We start from the raw sequence: 16,994 nt of genomic DNA, 5'->3' as shown, positions 1-16,994 counted from the left end.
ATTAGTTAGCACGATCCTCGCTGACCAAGGACGGGTCCCACTCGACCGTCCAACTCGGATGGAGCTGGGTCGGCCAAGTCAAGCTAGCAGCACATTTATTGACATCTACCATATTACCTGAAAAACAATCCACAAGCAAGGCTGAGTATACTAATACTCAGCAAGACTTAACCGTCGGGTGGTAACTACTCCACCAGCTTCTAGACATGCATGGCTTTTTGGCTGAGGGGTTTGTTTTGCGAAAAGCAGCTAAGATAAGTCCTTACTCTCAAGTTTTAGCATTATGTTCTAGTTGATTAATCATTCGATGTAAGCACCTGTTCTAAGCAAGCATGTTGATCAAACATTTTATTCCAAGCATCATCATTATGATAATCATTCTCTGTTCCACTTCTTACTCAATGCAGCATAGTGATCAAGTAGTCTCAAACTGTGAGAGGTAGACGATTCGAATCAAGTTTCTTAACCTTGCAAGGTGAACCTAACCCCACGACAGTGCGTACCACGACGGGTCCACACATGTCAGCCGTCTTCATCAATCCCCAGGCACGTGGTCGGGTCCACTTCCCTTGGATACAATGCCCCACGGTCCCGGAACATCATCGTACCGTGAATGCACTTATACCCACATGATGCACCAGGGGAACCAAGTTCCAGAGATAGTGGGGAGGTACGCCCACATCCCGGTTCGATTAGGTACTAGGCTTTCCTATCCCATACTATGGTATGAGATTAGTACTTTGAAACACCTGACCACGAACGCCGACACATTTCGTCCTTAGCACATTTATCACTAGACAGACGGGGCAATCCACCGGATCGGACCAATTGCCCGACCCCGCCCGTCATCCTTATGGTTGCAACATAAGTTAACAAGCAACTCCTATAACTCGCGAGTGATAGGAAATCACTCGACTTTTACCGAGTTCCTATTTAGCATTGCCAACTACTCATCTTAACATACTAGTGTTCAGCACATATGTACCTAAGATCATGCAACTAAGTTTTCAATCACCTCCTATGAACTTAAATGCACAAACATAAGTATCATAGATATTGCATAAATTTTAAATTGGGGTTATGCTCCGAGGCTTGCCTTCCTGATCTAGTTTAGTGGGAGGATTGTTGGAAGCCTGGCTAGGGTCTTGCTCAGCCTTGATCTGGTGTAGCTCTACAACAAATTCCACCTCTGCTGTCGGCAGCAGCTCATACGTCCTGTCTGCGAGATTCGCTTCTACACAAGATGTATATACAAAATTCAAGATTTCACGATTTCATATGCAGGATGCATTTCAGATATTATTGCAGAAGAATCAAAACCATAACGACCACATTCACCTAGATAAGGTTTCTATAATTGTTTTCTTCGTGAAGTAACGTGCTTTCGCACTTTAAACCTTGGGTTTGTTTCGATGGTGATTGTGTACGTATATAAAGTTTATTTCTTTTAACCTCTAAAAAGGAAGGTGGGGTCACTCTAGGGTTGTCCAAAGTTCATTTGGAAAGTTATCCTATTTCTGAATTTCTAAACAATCTAGATTTACATTTTCTATTTTAACCTTCTTATTCAATATTTGTTTTTATTCCATTTAACTAGCTATAACTTCAAAAATTATTTCTGGTTGCATAAAGTACGGTATGGTTATGAAAAGCTTACAGAGACTTCTTAATGTCATCAGTGAGATATTGTAAAATAGATTTCATAGATCTATTTTTAACTGACGTTTTAGTGTTTCAGTGACAGTTTGACTCTGAGATTTTGACAGAAGGTTTTCTGGTATCAACAGAGGCTACTGTAATTGTTCCATGATTTATTAAGTAGGACATCTATTTTCCATATTTTAAATGTATTATGCCATGTGTAATAGTTTAAGCAAGATTAATCATGTCTCAACTAGGAACTTGTATTTTTCCTAAGGGAAACATTTGTATCAGGAACACAACAAAAGAGGTTTTGCATTTTTATCTATTTGCTTACATTTATAGTATAAATAGTAAGATTAAGCCTATCACTTCAACATTGGACTCAAACCAGTGTGTTCATAACCTAAACTAGTGTCAAAAAATTCATATCTAGAACAAGCATGTCACAAGTAAACTAAAAAAGGTGGATTTACTTTTTTATAATTTTTGTATGATTTATAGTGCATTTATTGGCTTAAACACAAAATAAATCCTAAAGGAAAATATACAACAGTAACATGTCCACAACTATGAGTCTAACAAACTTGGATTTGTATTTTTAGCATTTTTCTACACTTTTCTACACATTTCCAAAGTTCATCTGATTTAAATCCAAATAAAAACAGAAAAGGTTAAAGCAGTTTACAGAGAGACCATTAAAACTTTTAAACATTTGCAACGAGGCCCTCGCATCTTACACCTAAGACCCTGGAAAGAGTTTTGGCCTTGCAATGTGGTCCTTGCTTCGGGCGGTGGCTTCTTCGGTGAAATTTCGGTGAAGTCCGACGAAGAGGGGTTCGAGCAAGGGTCTAGGCGTAACGAGGGGCTCACCTAGGCTCGACACGCTGAGGGGCTCGAAGGCGGAGGTGGCTTGATGGCGGCGGCCCATGGTGGTGCTTCGGGCGTGGCGGCGGGGAAGGAGGCCGGGAGCGGGCTCGGGGAGCTTCAGAGGCTTGCGTGCAGTGCACCGGAAGGGCTAGGGGGCGGTAGCGATGGTTGGAGGGTAGGGCTTGGAGGCAAAGTGCTCGGCGACGCTGCGGGGTCACTGGCGGAGGGTGAAAAGCTCGGGTGAAGCACCGACGAGGCTTGGGGTCCCTTTTATTGCGGCCAGTGGTGCGAAGGGGAGCTAAAGGCGCCAGGATGGGCTCGGGCTACGGTCGGGGGACACCGGCGTGGCCGGGCAGTGGCGTAGGGCAACGGCAACGACGGTTGGCCGTGGTAGGCCGCGCGCGTGGGCGAGCTGCGGGCATTGGCGGAGAGCGATCCGCGGCGTGAAGGATCGCGTGGTCACGCGTGAGTGGCTGAGCGAGTGGTCTTTTCACCGACAGTGACTGGCTGCATAGCGGAGCCGATCTGGCGGCGCGACGTGGCATTCTGGGCGCGCGATGGGGCAGTGGCCGGGGAGGATGCGCGGCAGAGGGTGAGGATGCGCGCGCGTGGTGAGGGGGCGAGTGCCAAGGAACGTCAAGTCGTGTCACGGCGGCGGTTGGCCGGCGGGCTTGCGCGAACGCCAGGACGCCGCGCGGCGTGGCGCGACATGGGCCCCGCAATGACCGTGCTCTGGCGCGCATGTGCGCTGTGGTGGCGTGTAAGGGCAAGGTGTTTGAAGCGATTTTGCACCGAATTTTGAAACCAAACTTCAAATTTTCCAAAACTAGAAGTTGTTGTTCAAACTATAGGCTACAAACTCTACAGAATCTTTAGGTTCAAAACTTGGCTAGATTTGGAGATAAAAGAGTGCAAAAATCAGAGGAACGCCCTGGTTTTGGAAAGATAGTTTGAAAATGAACTAAGTCTGAATGTTGCCTGAAGTTTGGCCCAAAATTTGAACACCTTCCACTCCAAATCAGTGAAATCTCAAATAACAAAACTTGTTTTATTTGAAAAGTTATACAACTTTTATATTGGCAAAAAGTTGAGTTGTTATATAAATTTTGAATTTAACAACTACCCCTAAAAAGAGCTTTTTAAGGCACTTTTGGATACTTAGTGAATTTGAAATGTTTCCAAAAGTTGGGATTTGTACTTTTGAATGTTTTTAAACATTCCAAACCTAGTTTTCTTGTTTTTCACACTTAGTTTCTTATTTGTCCTTGTTTGACTTTATTTTGCCCTTTTTGTGAGATTTCAAGTGTTAAGTGCATTTGAATTTCAAACATGGCAAGGTTTTAAAGCATAAGTGTGGTTTGAACCCTTAATTACTCTAATTAACCTTCTGAAAGTTTCACTAAAACTAGGGATGTTACAGGGATGATTGGTGGGGGCCGCGTGGTAGCAAGAGAGAGGCAATGGAGCGCGAGTGGGTCGGCGCAACGAGAAAGCGGAGATGGGCCAGCGCGAGGAAAACTGACCGGGTGGGAGCTGTTGGTTGCTGGGCCGAAAGGAGAAAAAAGTAAACGGGCCAAAAGAAAAGAAGAGGAAGAAAGAATTGAAAGGAAAACAACTCAAATTTAAAATTTAATTCAAACACAAATTTGAATTCAACCAAACAAAAATATTGCACTAGTATGAATGCAACAGTGAACTCCTATGATTCATTTATTTATTTTGAAAAACATTTTAATTGCCTAATTAATTTAAATGCATCCTAAGGAATTTAAATGCAACCTTAGAAATCTTTAGACACATGCATTTAGTTCCTAGTAAATTTTATTAAATTGCAAAATTTGAAAATTAGGGTGTTACAAAATAAAAAGAAAAGAAAACCTAAACCTACCCTTTTCGGCCGAGCCCGTACCCACGAGCCCAACCCGTGGCCAAGCTCTCCCTTCTCTCACGCCGAGCCTGAGAGGCCCAGTCCAGACCAGCTTGACCCAGCTAGAGCCCATCTAGGCCTAACGGTTGGGCAACCGCCCCGACGTGGCATGCCAGCACCGTCGCCTCCTTGGTGTGTGCGCCACGGCGAACCCCGGATTGCGCGCCTATAAAATGTGAGACCTTGGCCGAGCCATGCGCCCTCCTGATGCTCACGTCACCTAGCGCCGCCTCACCGTCCTTGCGGAAGCGCCACCATCGCCCGCATCCGCTGGAGCTTGGAGCCACTGCCAACCGATTTCATCGCACCTGGGCGTCGCTAGAGCAAGCCAGTGCCTCCATGAGATCCACCACGCCGAGCCGCACCGTCTCCACCATTCCCCGTTGCTGCTCCATCACCGGAAGAGCCAGTGGTGAAGCTTGAGCAAATTGGAGGGGGTGCGCTTGCCTTGTGTGTGCATAGAGATGAGTCATGTGGGGTGCAAATATGGTGAAAATTTAAGTAAATATTTTTCCATTTTTTGGGGTGCATTAGCACCCAATAATCACCATGTACCTTTGCCCCTGGGAAGAGCTCCGTCGCGAGAAGCTTGAGCCGGCCGCCATCTTCTTCATCCGCCGCCAGTATCTCTCTGACCGCCTCCAACCCTGGTGACCACACCTCCGGAGTCCCGTCGACCTCCTCTCTCCAATGCACCACCCGCCTGAGCCCCTCACCACCCGGAGCGCTGGCGATTTCGCCGCCTAGAGCTACCCGTCTGCCACGGGAGCAAGCCTCTGAGCTTTTGCATCTAGGCCCCTAAGGAAAGCTGTAACAATTAAATTAGATCTCGTGTCTTCCAAGTTTCCTAGAAACCCCCCTGAACCTTTTAGATCCTTGCAACCAAGCCCTAGCCTTGTCCTTTTGCAGATCTAACCCCGAAGATTAATTTCCTGTTTCTTCACCTTCCAACATATTTACATATACCAACCAGTGGAGGATAAGACGAACAAAAATAAAGCAAATTAAACTCATACATGTACAGAAGTAGGTAAAGCGTAACTCAAGAGTTAACAACTCCAAAAGATGCTTTACTGAAGTAGGTTGAACAATGCCAGGAGGTAAATAAATGAACATATATTTTTTGCGAAATACAGTATAGACGTAGACGCTCACATATACGCACGCACACTCAATCTTATAAATACACGCACACAAACAAATAAATGAACATATGACAGTACTAATCAACCCACTCTTAAAAGGACTCGTTGAGCTCTCCATTTATTTCTCTCCATATATGTGTCATTGTACAAAACTTCTTGCCCGGTTAACAAAAAGTTTGCTCTATTATTGTGTTCGGCTTTTTCCATCATTCGAACCAAATCCAGGTGATCTCTCAATCAAATGCATTGCCTAATCCAGGAGGCTACTAGGACTAATGCAGGGTATAGTAAAAATGCTTAATTTACCCTTGTCTTATGGGCTGGATCTTGCATCCATGATGTGCTTCTGTTAAAGCCCATTTAGAGGCAAAAGGAGGCCCGTTAATTGTGATTAGTGTCACAAATGTACTGTAAAATGAATGCTTAATCGACGACGCTGCTGTCTTATGGGCTGGATCATGCTTTGATTCTGTATAGCCCATTAGAGAGAATAGGAGGCCCAGTAAAATGCATTAATCTGCTCGGTTGAATTGTGTGCATGTTTGCCATGCATATGTCCCAAAGAGCATGGAAGTCAGATAATCTCTACACGAGAGACATGCAAGCCTGCAAGTGTTCTAGCCTGCTCATGAGTTCAGCAGTGAATGACCATTCCAAAGGATCGCCTCTGAGATTTGCGATTTAGGATGATTTTCTCCTGCCCCCTCCCAAACCTAGACCTAGACAAGACACCTAATGGGTGACCTACACAAACGAGCTAGACATCACTAGAAACAAACACAAGATAATCGATGATGGATACTCTGTGTTCTTTGAGCATGATTCTTCACAGCCACTGCATCATGCACTTCTGGAAAACTAGTCTATAGTCCCGGTTGGGAAACCTCCAAATTCCAAGACATTTTATATACTTGCATGTCTCTTGGAGGATAAGAACACAAATGAGAACCGAGGAGTACGTGCTTATACACAATAAAAATGAGTCAATAACTCTTACAGAAGAGTGGTAAGTGAAGTATGTATCTCGAGTTGACAAAACTCAAAAGCTGGTGCTGTATATTGCACATTGCGAGGCAGTAATAAGAACCTATAGTAGAATAACTCTTTACTATATGCTGTACTACTTAAAAAACCAATAATCAGGCTACTATACCGTCACTCTCTGAAAAAATCTTTTATGAGTGCTCAGTCCCAGAGATATTACAACTTCGATCGTGACAAAATTTCGTGATACTAGCTTTGTGCCTGCCCCATGTGGGGACAATTTTGAGAGTTAGGGATGCTATTCTTTTGACTTCATTTTTCCAAATCTTGAATTGTATTTTTAGCACTAGATCCCGAAGGAAGATATTATCAACTATACAATCTTAAATCTTGTCGAGCACTACAACTTTGGTATAGAGTTCATCTTCATCCAAGTCGTTTGAAAAAAACCAACAATTTTTTTAAAATTAGATATGAGAAATAGTAACTAATATTTGGGGCTGTAAAAACCTTGCATGAAAAAGTTATCAACTACAACATTTTAGATCTCGTTGAGCTATATAGTTTTTGATATAAAATTTATCTTCATCTCACTTCAAATGAAAAGGTTATGATTTTTCCTTAGAAATTCACCTTGATTTCTCCCGGCGGGTCACATAAGCAACCGCTAACAATTTGTGTTAATGATTGCTTAAGCCAACCATAAGCACAAATTATGCTGGTGGTCAGCAAAGACCGCGGTAGTCCGGTACTAAAAATGTGAGATGCCGGCGCAAATCATTTTTGGCCTAGCGACGGCTTCAAAAAGCTTATGAGTTGTTGCACTTGCTCAATGTAAGGCAGCGATAAAGAAATCCACAGAACTCATATAGTCTAAATAACTTATTACTATATGCTACTATGTAATTAAAAGAAGACTGACAATAATCTCTTAAAAGAATATTCATTAGTGCGAAGGTAATCATGTACAACCTTGCCCCTATCACTCAATGTGGCCGTACTCTTAACTTTGGCAAAGTCATCCGACACTGCAACTCTGAATTCCAACTCTGCTGATGATATCCATTTTAGCTATAGGCAGCGCAATGGCGCGATCAATATAGTGGACTTATATTTCCCATTGGATGAGTATTAGTTTCTTAAAGAAATTTTCTGAAGCATGATTTGAAGTACCACCACCATCCTATTTATACTCCTTCATTCCAGTATTCAAATTCTAATGGAGCCACTACTAGTATCAGAGACAATGAAGAGAGTAGAGGAAATAAAGAGTAGTAGGTCCTTTTATGAGAACGGAAGGCGTCAGGAAAGAAGCTACCATATTCACCTTGCCCGTATCCGCTCTGTTCTTCATCATGCCACGTTTTTGTTGAGATAAGCGAGGAGCCACAACTAGTATCAGGAAAGAACTCTTTCCAACCATCCTTAAGCGAAGAGACATTAGTTTTGCTACCAGAGCGTGATACTGCATGCTAGAAGCTTTATGTGATTGTGTGTTGTTGGTTGTACCCCGGCCTGATTCTCACCTGCCTTCTCTCGGTTAATCCGACTGTCTCTACGCTTGTGTTCAGCTTCAACTAGTGTTTCTGCAGTTGAATGGCTTGACATGACTTATATCTTATCGCATTTAATTGTGCTGATATTTTGACATATTGCTGCTCTGTCTAGCAAACAAACAAAAAAAGAACCATCCTCGTCTCTCAGCAAGGATATTGAATCTGACCAACTGCAAATATAGCTCAATCATCAACGGCACGGATGGTCACCATTTTAAAGCAGCTAAGATTTCAGTTCCTTCTTAATCTTGTACTCCATCGATCAGTCGTCTCGTCAACATTGACCTGAGAGGGAGAGTGTGCGCTAGAACCACATGAATGATTACTGTAATCGACCAACCCATGTTTCGAACTGTCATTCTTTACAAAACTTTTAGCTTTTGACTTAGTTAATTTGTTTCATGAGAGAAGTGCTCCACTAAATTTCAAAACTCACATTCAAAGGAAAACTGGAAATTCCGAGTGGTCAAACTCCTCATCTAATCTCAGGCAAGAGTGGCGGCTGAACCCAACATACTCTTCATTTTGTCCGTCAAGGCAGGTTCTTTGCCATCCCCTTTCAAGCAAGAGACAAAGGAACGCCATGTCTTACCAAAGAAAGAGCGTCACCAAAAGTTGGGCATGCTTGCGGGATCAAGAGCAACGGATTCTTCAAAATGCTAAGCTCTTCTGTCACATGGATCTGCATAGTCATGTTGCCTCCCAATCCTAAACTGATGTATGCACATTCACGTCCTAAAAGCCAAACACATGACTATATGCTTTCTTCCGAGATCCAAACACGCACTACAACATGATCTTTCAAAACCATTGCACTATAGGATCCTTATGTTTAGGGGGTGTTTGGATACGAGGTGTTAAACTTTAACAGTATCACATCGGATGTTTGGATGCTAATTAGAAGAACTAAACATGAGCTAATTATAAAACTAATTGCAGAACCCTGTGTTAATTCGTGAGACGAATCTATTAAGCCTAATTAATCCATCATTAGCAAATGGTTACTGTAGCACCACATTGTCAAATCATGGACTAATTAGGCTTAATAGATTCGTCTCGCGAATTATACTCCATCTGTGCAATTAGTTTTATAATTAGCCTATGTTTAATACTCCTAATTAGCATCCAAACATCCGATGTGATGGGTGTTAAACTTTAACAGCCGGTTGCCAAACAGGCCCTTAATTTGGCTCGATATTTCCTTCCACTTTCTAAGTCATTTGTTTATATGTTACCAGCTGACGGCTGGAACCGAAGTGGATCAATAACTCACGTAGAAGAGTAGGTGAACTATGGTTCAAAGACTTCAAGTTAAAAGCTAATATGGACAATGAGTTATGGAAGTAGGTTGTGCGATTTGAGGAAGTAAAGAACCCAAAATGATTCTATCTCTAGAAATGTGTTACTCTCCAAAAGAATCTTTTAGTTTATTAGCATTTAGTTGCACGGATATTACAAGTTCGGTCACGTCAACCTCCACAATTCATGGCAATATTACCTTTATCATTGGCAGAGATAATGAAACCTGTCGGATCATACATAGGATTTTCAATAGTTTGGGCTATGGATGAAAACAAATAGTCGCTTTTGTTCCTATTTTCTAGATTTATCACAAATAGTTCTATATTTTTAGTGTTACGTAGGAACAGGAAGGGAATTGGGATAAAGGTGACTAGAAACGAAACCGAAAATGGGGGAAACATTTTTCATATTTCTTACTGTTTGGCCCATATATCATACACTCATTTTCATATTAAACTTGTACCAAGCTTTGTCTTTTGTCCTTGACACATTGTAGTAAAGTTTGTAGCAGACGGTCTTACAAATCAAACAAAGTTCAAGTCTTTCAAAAAGAAAAGAAAATCAAACAAGTTCAAGGTGAACCTCGTCTGAATCCCACGTGTACGTGGAGTAACGCGGGCTGGACCCCACCAAGACTTGTCCTCTTCGGAGTTAATGCAAGTGGGCTCCACCCATTCCACCCTTTTGTTTAAAGGCAGAGGCGGACGCTTCCTCTGCCTCTCCAGTCTCCACTTCTCCAGCCACACCTCATGCACCCGGCCGCTCGTTTAGCCCGCCGCCCCGCGCCGCCGGCCGCCGCGTCCATGGCGCCGCCGTCTCCGTCCCCGCACAGGCGAGCCCCGCTCTTTCGGCCGCCGGAGCTGCCGCTGCCGTCGGCTCTGGTGCCCCCGAAGAAGCGCCGGGTCATGCGGACTCCGCCCAAGGCCACCACCCCCATCCCCCCTCCTCCCCCACCCGTCCCCGCCGCCGCCAGGGACCTAGCTGTCCCAGCCCCCACCCCGCCTCCTCGGGCGGACCCTGTGGGCTCGCCACCGGCCGCGGACCAGAAACCCACTTTGCCGCCGCCCCCCCGAGCCGCCACAAAACCCTCTTTGCCGCCTCCCCCAACCGCCGAAAACCCCTCCTCGCCGCCGCCATTAACCACGGAAAAACCCTCCTCGTTGCCGCCGCCTCCGGCCGCCGAGGACGAGAATCCCTCCGCGCCGCCGCCCCCAGCCACCGAAAAACCCTCCTCGCCGCCGACGCCTCCGACCGACGCGCCCGCGAATCGTGCTCCTACGCGAAAGGTGCGGAAGGTCGTTAGAAAGGTTGCCCCCAAGGGGACGATCGCCACTCGGGAGGCTGCGGCGGCGGGGGTGGCTTCAGCTGCCGCCGGAGCGCTGCAGCCTGGGGAGGGACACGCGCAGGACAAGCCCCCAACCGATCGGAATGCTGCGGAGGACGAAGTGGTGGGAGCGGAACAGAGTTTGGGAGAAACTGCAATTAAGGAGCCGGCCGCTGGCTGCAATTCGATTGCTGTGCGTGAAGCGCAATTGGTTAAGGAAATGGTGACGGATTGTGGTGATGCCCCTGTGGTGGAGAAACTGGTGAGCAGGGGTGAGGGGAAGGATGAAGCTGGAATGTCAGAGTGGCAGAGGAGGAGGAAGACAGAGGTGTTTGTTGGTGGGCTCAACAGGGACGCTAAGGAGGAGGATGTGAGAGCGGTGCTTGCAGAGGCGGGGGAGATCGCTGAGGTGCGGATGATAATGGATTCCATGACGAAGAAGAACAAAGGCTACTGCTTTGTGCGCTACCATGAGGCTGCACAGGCGAGGAAGGCCATCGCAAAGTTTGGCAATGTTAAGGTTGTGCTTCACCCACTTGGATGAATTCATTACATTTTGTTCTGCCCATCTGAACATTTCGTTTGAAATACCACCGCATGAAACAGTAGCGGATTTTTGGGCAAGCACGGCGCTAGTTACATAGGAGTGTAACAGTAGTGAATTCATTACTGCACTTGCCACAGATCAACCCAAGCTTCTTTTGTGCTGTGCATTGGTGGAACCGAAGAATAATCAAATGGGACATGATGTTATAAATCTATCCGGATAACGTAAACTAGATATCACAATAAATCACAACATCATGTTTTGTAACCTTTTGAATTTAGTCATTAGAAAGAACAGGCAAGTAATGCCTGCCACTGTCAGATATTAATCAGTGTTCACTTACAAGTTGGTAATTGACTTCTCTGCATGATTTCAAAATTATTTATCGAGTCACATTGCTCCAGTTGATGAGCCAACATCTAGCGAACTATTCCAACGTGATCTTAGTCTACCGACAACATCTCCTGGCACAACCTTCTAAATTTGTTTGCTATATCTGAATACTTTGTAATCCAATGCATGCTTTTTGAATGATTGAGAAAATGGTCCTCGCGAAAGGTAACCAGTTAGTGAAATTGTAATACATGCGGATCTTAGGTGCATATAATACTTCTCGTAGATAGGTTGCCATGCCGCCTGATATAGTGGTGTGGACATATGGTGCCAATACTTGTCATTTGCACGATGTTTTGGCCACAATTATATGATATTTGTTTTACAAATCTAACCTCCCTTGATATAGCACTGAGCCACTGACAATATGGCCAAGGCTAATTATGTCTAACATACCTAACATTATCTTATTGAACACTGTGTATTAGGCTGTACACTAAAGACTGCTTTCTGTACAAAATACAACGCAAAAGAGGCAGGCATTAATGGGGAATTTTTCTTTTGGTGTTATACATATTTTGCTTTGTTGGAATCCATGCATTACATGTTTCTGTGACAGTGTTGCTTGTATCAAAAACCTTATGGACTTCATGACATTTTGACTACAATTGTGTCTACTGGCTAAGTTGAAAGTGGCTTATCTTTCACTGCCTCCATGTTTTGCTCTAGTGAATTCTTATTGCACTTTGCCTTTCTCTTCTCTTTCTCCATATTGATTGTTACCTTGTTTTCTGAAAATCCCATTACTAGATTTGTGGGAAGCTGTGTCGAGTTGTAGCTCCGGACAGGAATGATAAAATTTTTCTTGGAAATATTGACAAGAAATGGAAGAAAAAAGATGTGAGTATAACTGCACTTGTACCTGCCATTTTCTTTCATTGCGAACAACTTGATTAGATATTCTGTCCTAAATTGTCGGCTGTTTGCTAAGCTTACCTATTTCTCTTCGAAGCAGATCATGAAGCTACTACAGAAAATTGGAGTTGAGAACATTGATGTTGTGACGCTTATGGCTGACTGTAATAACCCAGGATATAATCATGGGTTTGCATTTCTTGAACTTGAGACTTACAGAGATGCACAGATAGCATACAAAAAGCTTTCAAAGAAGGATGTTTTTGGCAAGGGTTTAAATATAAGAGTTGCATGGGCTGAACCATTGGATGATCCAGATAAAAAACAGATGCAAAAGGTCTCTCTCTCATGTACTCTTGTTGCTGTCCTTTTCCTGAAGATATTTGCAAATTTGTGGTTTATTGACTCAAACAAGACTGGAACCTGCATATAGAAGCTATGATTTGGATAGTATTATATGTTCTTGTTGTAGATCACCTCTCCTTTTTTTATAGTTCATATATATTGGCATCCTCTGCATTTCCTTATTTGTGCTAAGAAAAAATTATAAACACATTTGTACTGTTTAGACATTTAGCACTTGTAACAATCTGATACTGGAAGTGCATTAGGCTACTCTATATCAATAATTCAGTCTTCATTCTTACGGCCTTGTCACATTTGAACATCATACATGATTGTGCTTTCAGTAGCTAGCCACAAATTCCTGAAGAGGTCTAATTAACCTGATCTGATCTTACCATTTAGGTGAAAGCAGTTTTTGTGGAAGGTGTACCAATTTCTTGGGATCAAGCTAAGATGAAAGAAATCTTCAAGAAATATGGAAAGATCGAACTTGTTGTTCTATCACGTGACTTGCGATCTAAAAGGAATGACTTTGCATTCGTTTACTACACTACTCATGAGGCTGCCGTCTTGTGTCTGGAATCATTTGATGCGGAACAATTGACTGAGAATGGCTCAAAGGTCTTTTCTCATGTTTAGTGTAAATTAGATTTCTTTTGTGAACATGATTCTAACATTTTTTGTGTTTCATGCCAGGTTAATATTAAAGTCTCTCTTGCAAAATCTGACCAAAAGGGCAAGAAGAATATAGAAGATCATAAATGTTGTATTAGTGAGAAAGACACGACAAAGATTCCTAAAAGTGAGTTAATTCCCTTCGAAACTTCATCCATCTTGTGGTTCATTTCTGATTATTTGCCTAATTTATGGTTACCGATCTCAGTCCTCTGATACTGTTTTTGTGTTCAAAGTATTCTAACCAGAATACCATATAAGTGTATAACTACCATCTTCTTGATATTCTTGGTCACAATATGTCTGGTATCTTTCAGTTGCTTTATGTAGCACTCCAGTGATCAGCATTTACAGGGCTAATGCTGATTTATATCTCCTGTGATCCCCTTTTTCATTCTAAAATTGATTGTAATGATTTAATGGAACACGCCTTAATAATGGTGATAACATGTATTCAATTTATTTTAAAAGTTATTTTGCTGAATGAACTGTTGTTGTGCATGCACTTAATTTATTTGAACCATGCCATCTAGGTGAAAGAAAACTTGGGGCGTCTTCACTGCATATATTGCCTTCCAGTTCCAGGGTGGTTCAAATCACCAGGGATGAGAAGTCATCTACAACTAATGGCTTGCTTCATGTTCTGAGAGAGTTGGCTCCCTGGAGACATGAACATATTGGTTCAGGTTAGTTTCCTGTGACCAGTTAAACGTTATAAAAGTTTGCAGTCTCAAATTTAATGAGAACAATGGACTGTTTCATTTCTTGGATGAAAATACTACCTTGGACACCTTTCATCAAGGGATAAACAACATTCACCCCTTTAGATGAAAACAAAACCTTGGACTAAGGCTATATAAAGTGCATGATTCATCATTTTACTGATAAGCAACATTGTACTCAGTAACTGGCGTTTTAGGTTTATTCTTAGAAAAAAAGTACAAGGTGGTACAGTTGGTGACTTTCTTATTTATTATTTAATAGTGTTATGCAACAAACTAGTTGGTTTTGTGATGTTGGATAAGAACCTTATGTTTCATTTATCTTCGACCTAGTAGTTAATTCTCTTGAATTAGTTTTGAAGCCCCTATGAGCTGTTTGCTATTGCTAACATGCAAATGATAACACTGGGTGGTTTCATGTTTTAGCTACTAACTAATCTTTGCGACACCTCTTATTTTGGCAATTAGTCTTGGCTAAAACTTCAGCTAGCTGCTGCACACACATCTATGTGTGATGCATGCTACATTAAAGCACAGAGAAGCTTTCAGGCATTCAGTTCACTTTTGATGCTTTGTCACCACCATTTCCAAATTGAGCTCCATCAGCCTTAAAATCCCAATTTCTGATGTTTTCATCCCTATAAGCAGCAGGAAGTCCTATTCAAGATTACCCCCACATATACTCTGGAGAAAAGCGGCCTTTTTCAGCACTAGTAAGCTATACCATACAGGCATGGAACATTTACACATTGATTTTATCATATTGGTTTTGATCGAGCTTACTCCAGGGCAATGATTCTTATTGCACAAGCCGCAACCCTCGTGCTCAACATGAGAGTAGTACCTATGCTATGTCAACTTCAAGGTTATCTCAAATTCTAAGCTGTCACCATTCATCGTTGCATATGTCAGCATAGAGTAACAGATTCCTTCTCAATTTGTATCATTTCTCAGCTATGGTGGGTCGCCCCATGCCATCACTGGGTATTTTCCTCCATATCATCATGACACCAGGAGATGTTTGCCAGGTATGTCTTTCTGGCTCTCTTGTGCTAATCTGTCCCTTTGTCACCTAGTGTTCTAAAATGCACGATGTGCTATTTTGTTATCAGATTCTGATTATGGTCTGACAGAACCATGGGGTGGAATTCAGGTATGTTTTTTCATCATGAGTTCTTTCTACTCTCCCTTCTTTGAACAAATGGCACAGGGGAATCCCATTGATATTACTTTTCCCTTTGACCATAATCAATGCAACTACCTTGTTAAGCATTCCCTGATTTTGTTTCTTTTTTATTTGGATTTCCTTGCCATCGAACTTGATCATTGGTCTCCCTTGATTCAGATGTGGCAAGCCAGTTCTCGCAAACCAGGGCAGCCTCGTGGAAGCAGTCATTAACAGAGATGTAAGTGTGGCTTGCACTTTCGCATGTTGTTTCGCACATTTAGGACTTGGTATCTGATATGCGGCATGTTGTTTCATGTTCTTCCGCAGATTGACCGCAGCTAAAGATGATTGTTTTGTGACTCGGGCAATCGAGAGGGTTCCTGTAAATTCACATGGAGTCGTGTCCCAGAAGCCCCGTAACTGACTTGGAAATAGTTTTGGGGGGGGGGGGGGGGGGGGGGGGGGGGGTTATAGGATGGTTATGTGTGTATTAACAGTTGTGTACAGCTTACTTTTAGTGACTACTGTAGCAAATGCTGCTGTGTGCATATTCTGCGCTAGTTATCATCTGGATTAGTGACTAGTTACTCCATCTAAGATCCGAAGGAGACGCAACTGTTTTTATCTTTTGTGATGAACTGACGACCATTGATAATTGCTCAGATTTCTGTAAGAACGCTGCATCTGACCGAGTAACTATCAACAAGTTATGGACGATGAGCGATGGTGCTGTGGTCCGAGCAGCAGGGCGATGAGCGGCGGCGGTTTCGTTGAGTTGCGGGCTTGTGGCTTCCGGCCAGGCACGGCCGGCGGCAGCGGCGGCCGGTGACCTGAGCAATATCTCTACCAGGGGTCTACATGCAAATATACGGATTGCAGCTTCCCTTGCACTATTGTTTACCCTTTCGTCTGAAATTTCCAATCTGAAGCATGACTCTACACCGTTTGTTGCAATTTACTCTGCTTTTGGTTCTTTTTCACCGAATTGGGATACGGTAGTTGAAAAGAATCTCGAATTCTCAATGCATTTCAGAAGCCATAAAGAGGCCTGGCTGGTGACTTCTTGAATCAGGTCAGAGAGCATCTGTTGCGCAGGATGAAGCATCAATAACCATCTAACAATAACGGATTCTATACTTCCATGCTAAAGAAGGTTAGGCAAACTCCTATTCAAATTCTATGAAATCACAATTTGTAAAGCAAGAAGTTATTTTACCTGAGTGAAGAGCAAAATGCACATATAGGCCACAATAACACCTTACAGTTCAGTACCTAATTTTTGAAGGAAACAGAGAGGCAATATGATTGATTTGCATGCACAGATCATTAAACATTAGTTTTTATCAACCTGGCGGAAGAGCAGCCTGTCATATTAGAAAGAAGTAAAGAATGGTGAAAAAAAACAGGCCCAAATCAGAAACAAAACAAACAAACTACAAAAATGGAGACAATGAAAAAAATGAAGAAAGAAAAGGGCCAACAGCGTCCAGCTAACTAGAAATCTGAACACGCCATGGTACATATATAGGAGCACAACTGA

The 16,994-nt window shown here is 43.0% G+C and overlaps 1 protein-coding gene across 1 annotated transcript; it reads left to right on the top strand.

Annotated features, from left to right (window-relative positions):
• The first annotated feature begins 10,108 nt into the window (after positions 1 to 10,108).
• LOC117843315 (uncharacterized) lies at positions 10,109 to 16,269 on the top strand. Its single transcript, XM_034723886.2, has 12 exons — positions 10,109 to 11,269; positions 12,440 to 12,529; positions 12,645 to 12,881; positions 13,292 to 13,510; positions 13,586 to 13,691; positions 14,098 to 14,250; positions 14,935 to 14,999; positions 15,075 to 15,151; positions 15,241 to 15,314; positions 15,399 to 15,439; positions 15,632 to 15,692; positions 15,782 to 16,269. Exons 1-11 carry the CDS (start codon positions 10,175 to 10,177, stop codon positions 15,683 to 15,685), a joined length of 2,211 nt encoding a protein of 736 aa, XP_034579777.1. The 5' UTR covers positions 10,109 to 10,174; the 3' UTR covers positions 15,686 to 15,692; positions 15,782 to 16,269.
• Positions 16,270 to 16,994: the final 725 nt, after the last annotated feature.

The sequence above is a fragment of the Setaria viridis genome, chromosome 2 (assembly GCF_005286985.2).
Source record: "Setaria viridis chromosome 2, Setaria_viridis_v4.0, whole genome shotgun sequence".
NCBI lineage: Eukaryota > Viridiplantae > Streptophyta > Magnoliopsida > Poales > Poaceae > Setaria > Setaria viridis.
The sequence above is the reverse complement of the archived record's forward strand: the minus strand, read 5'-3'. Positions and strand labels throughout refer to the sequence as shown.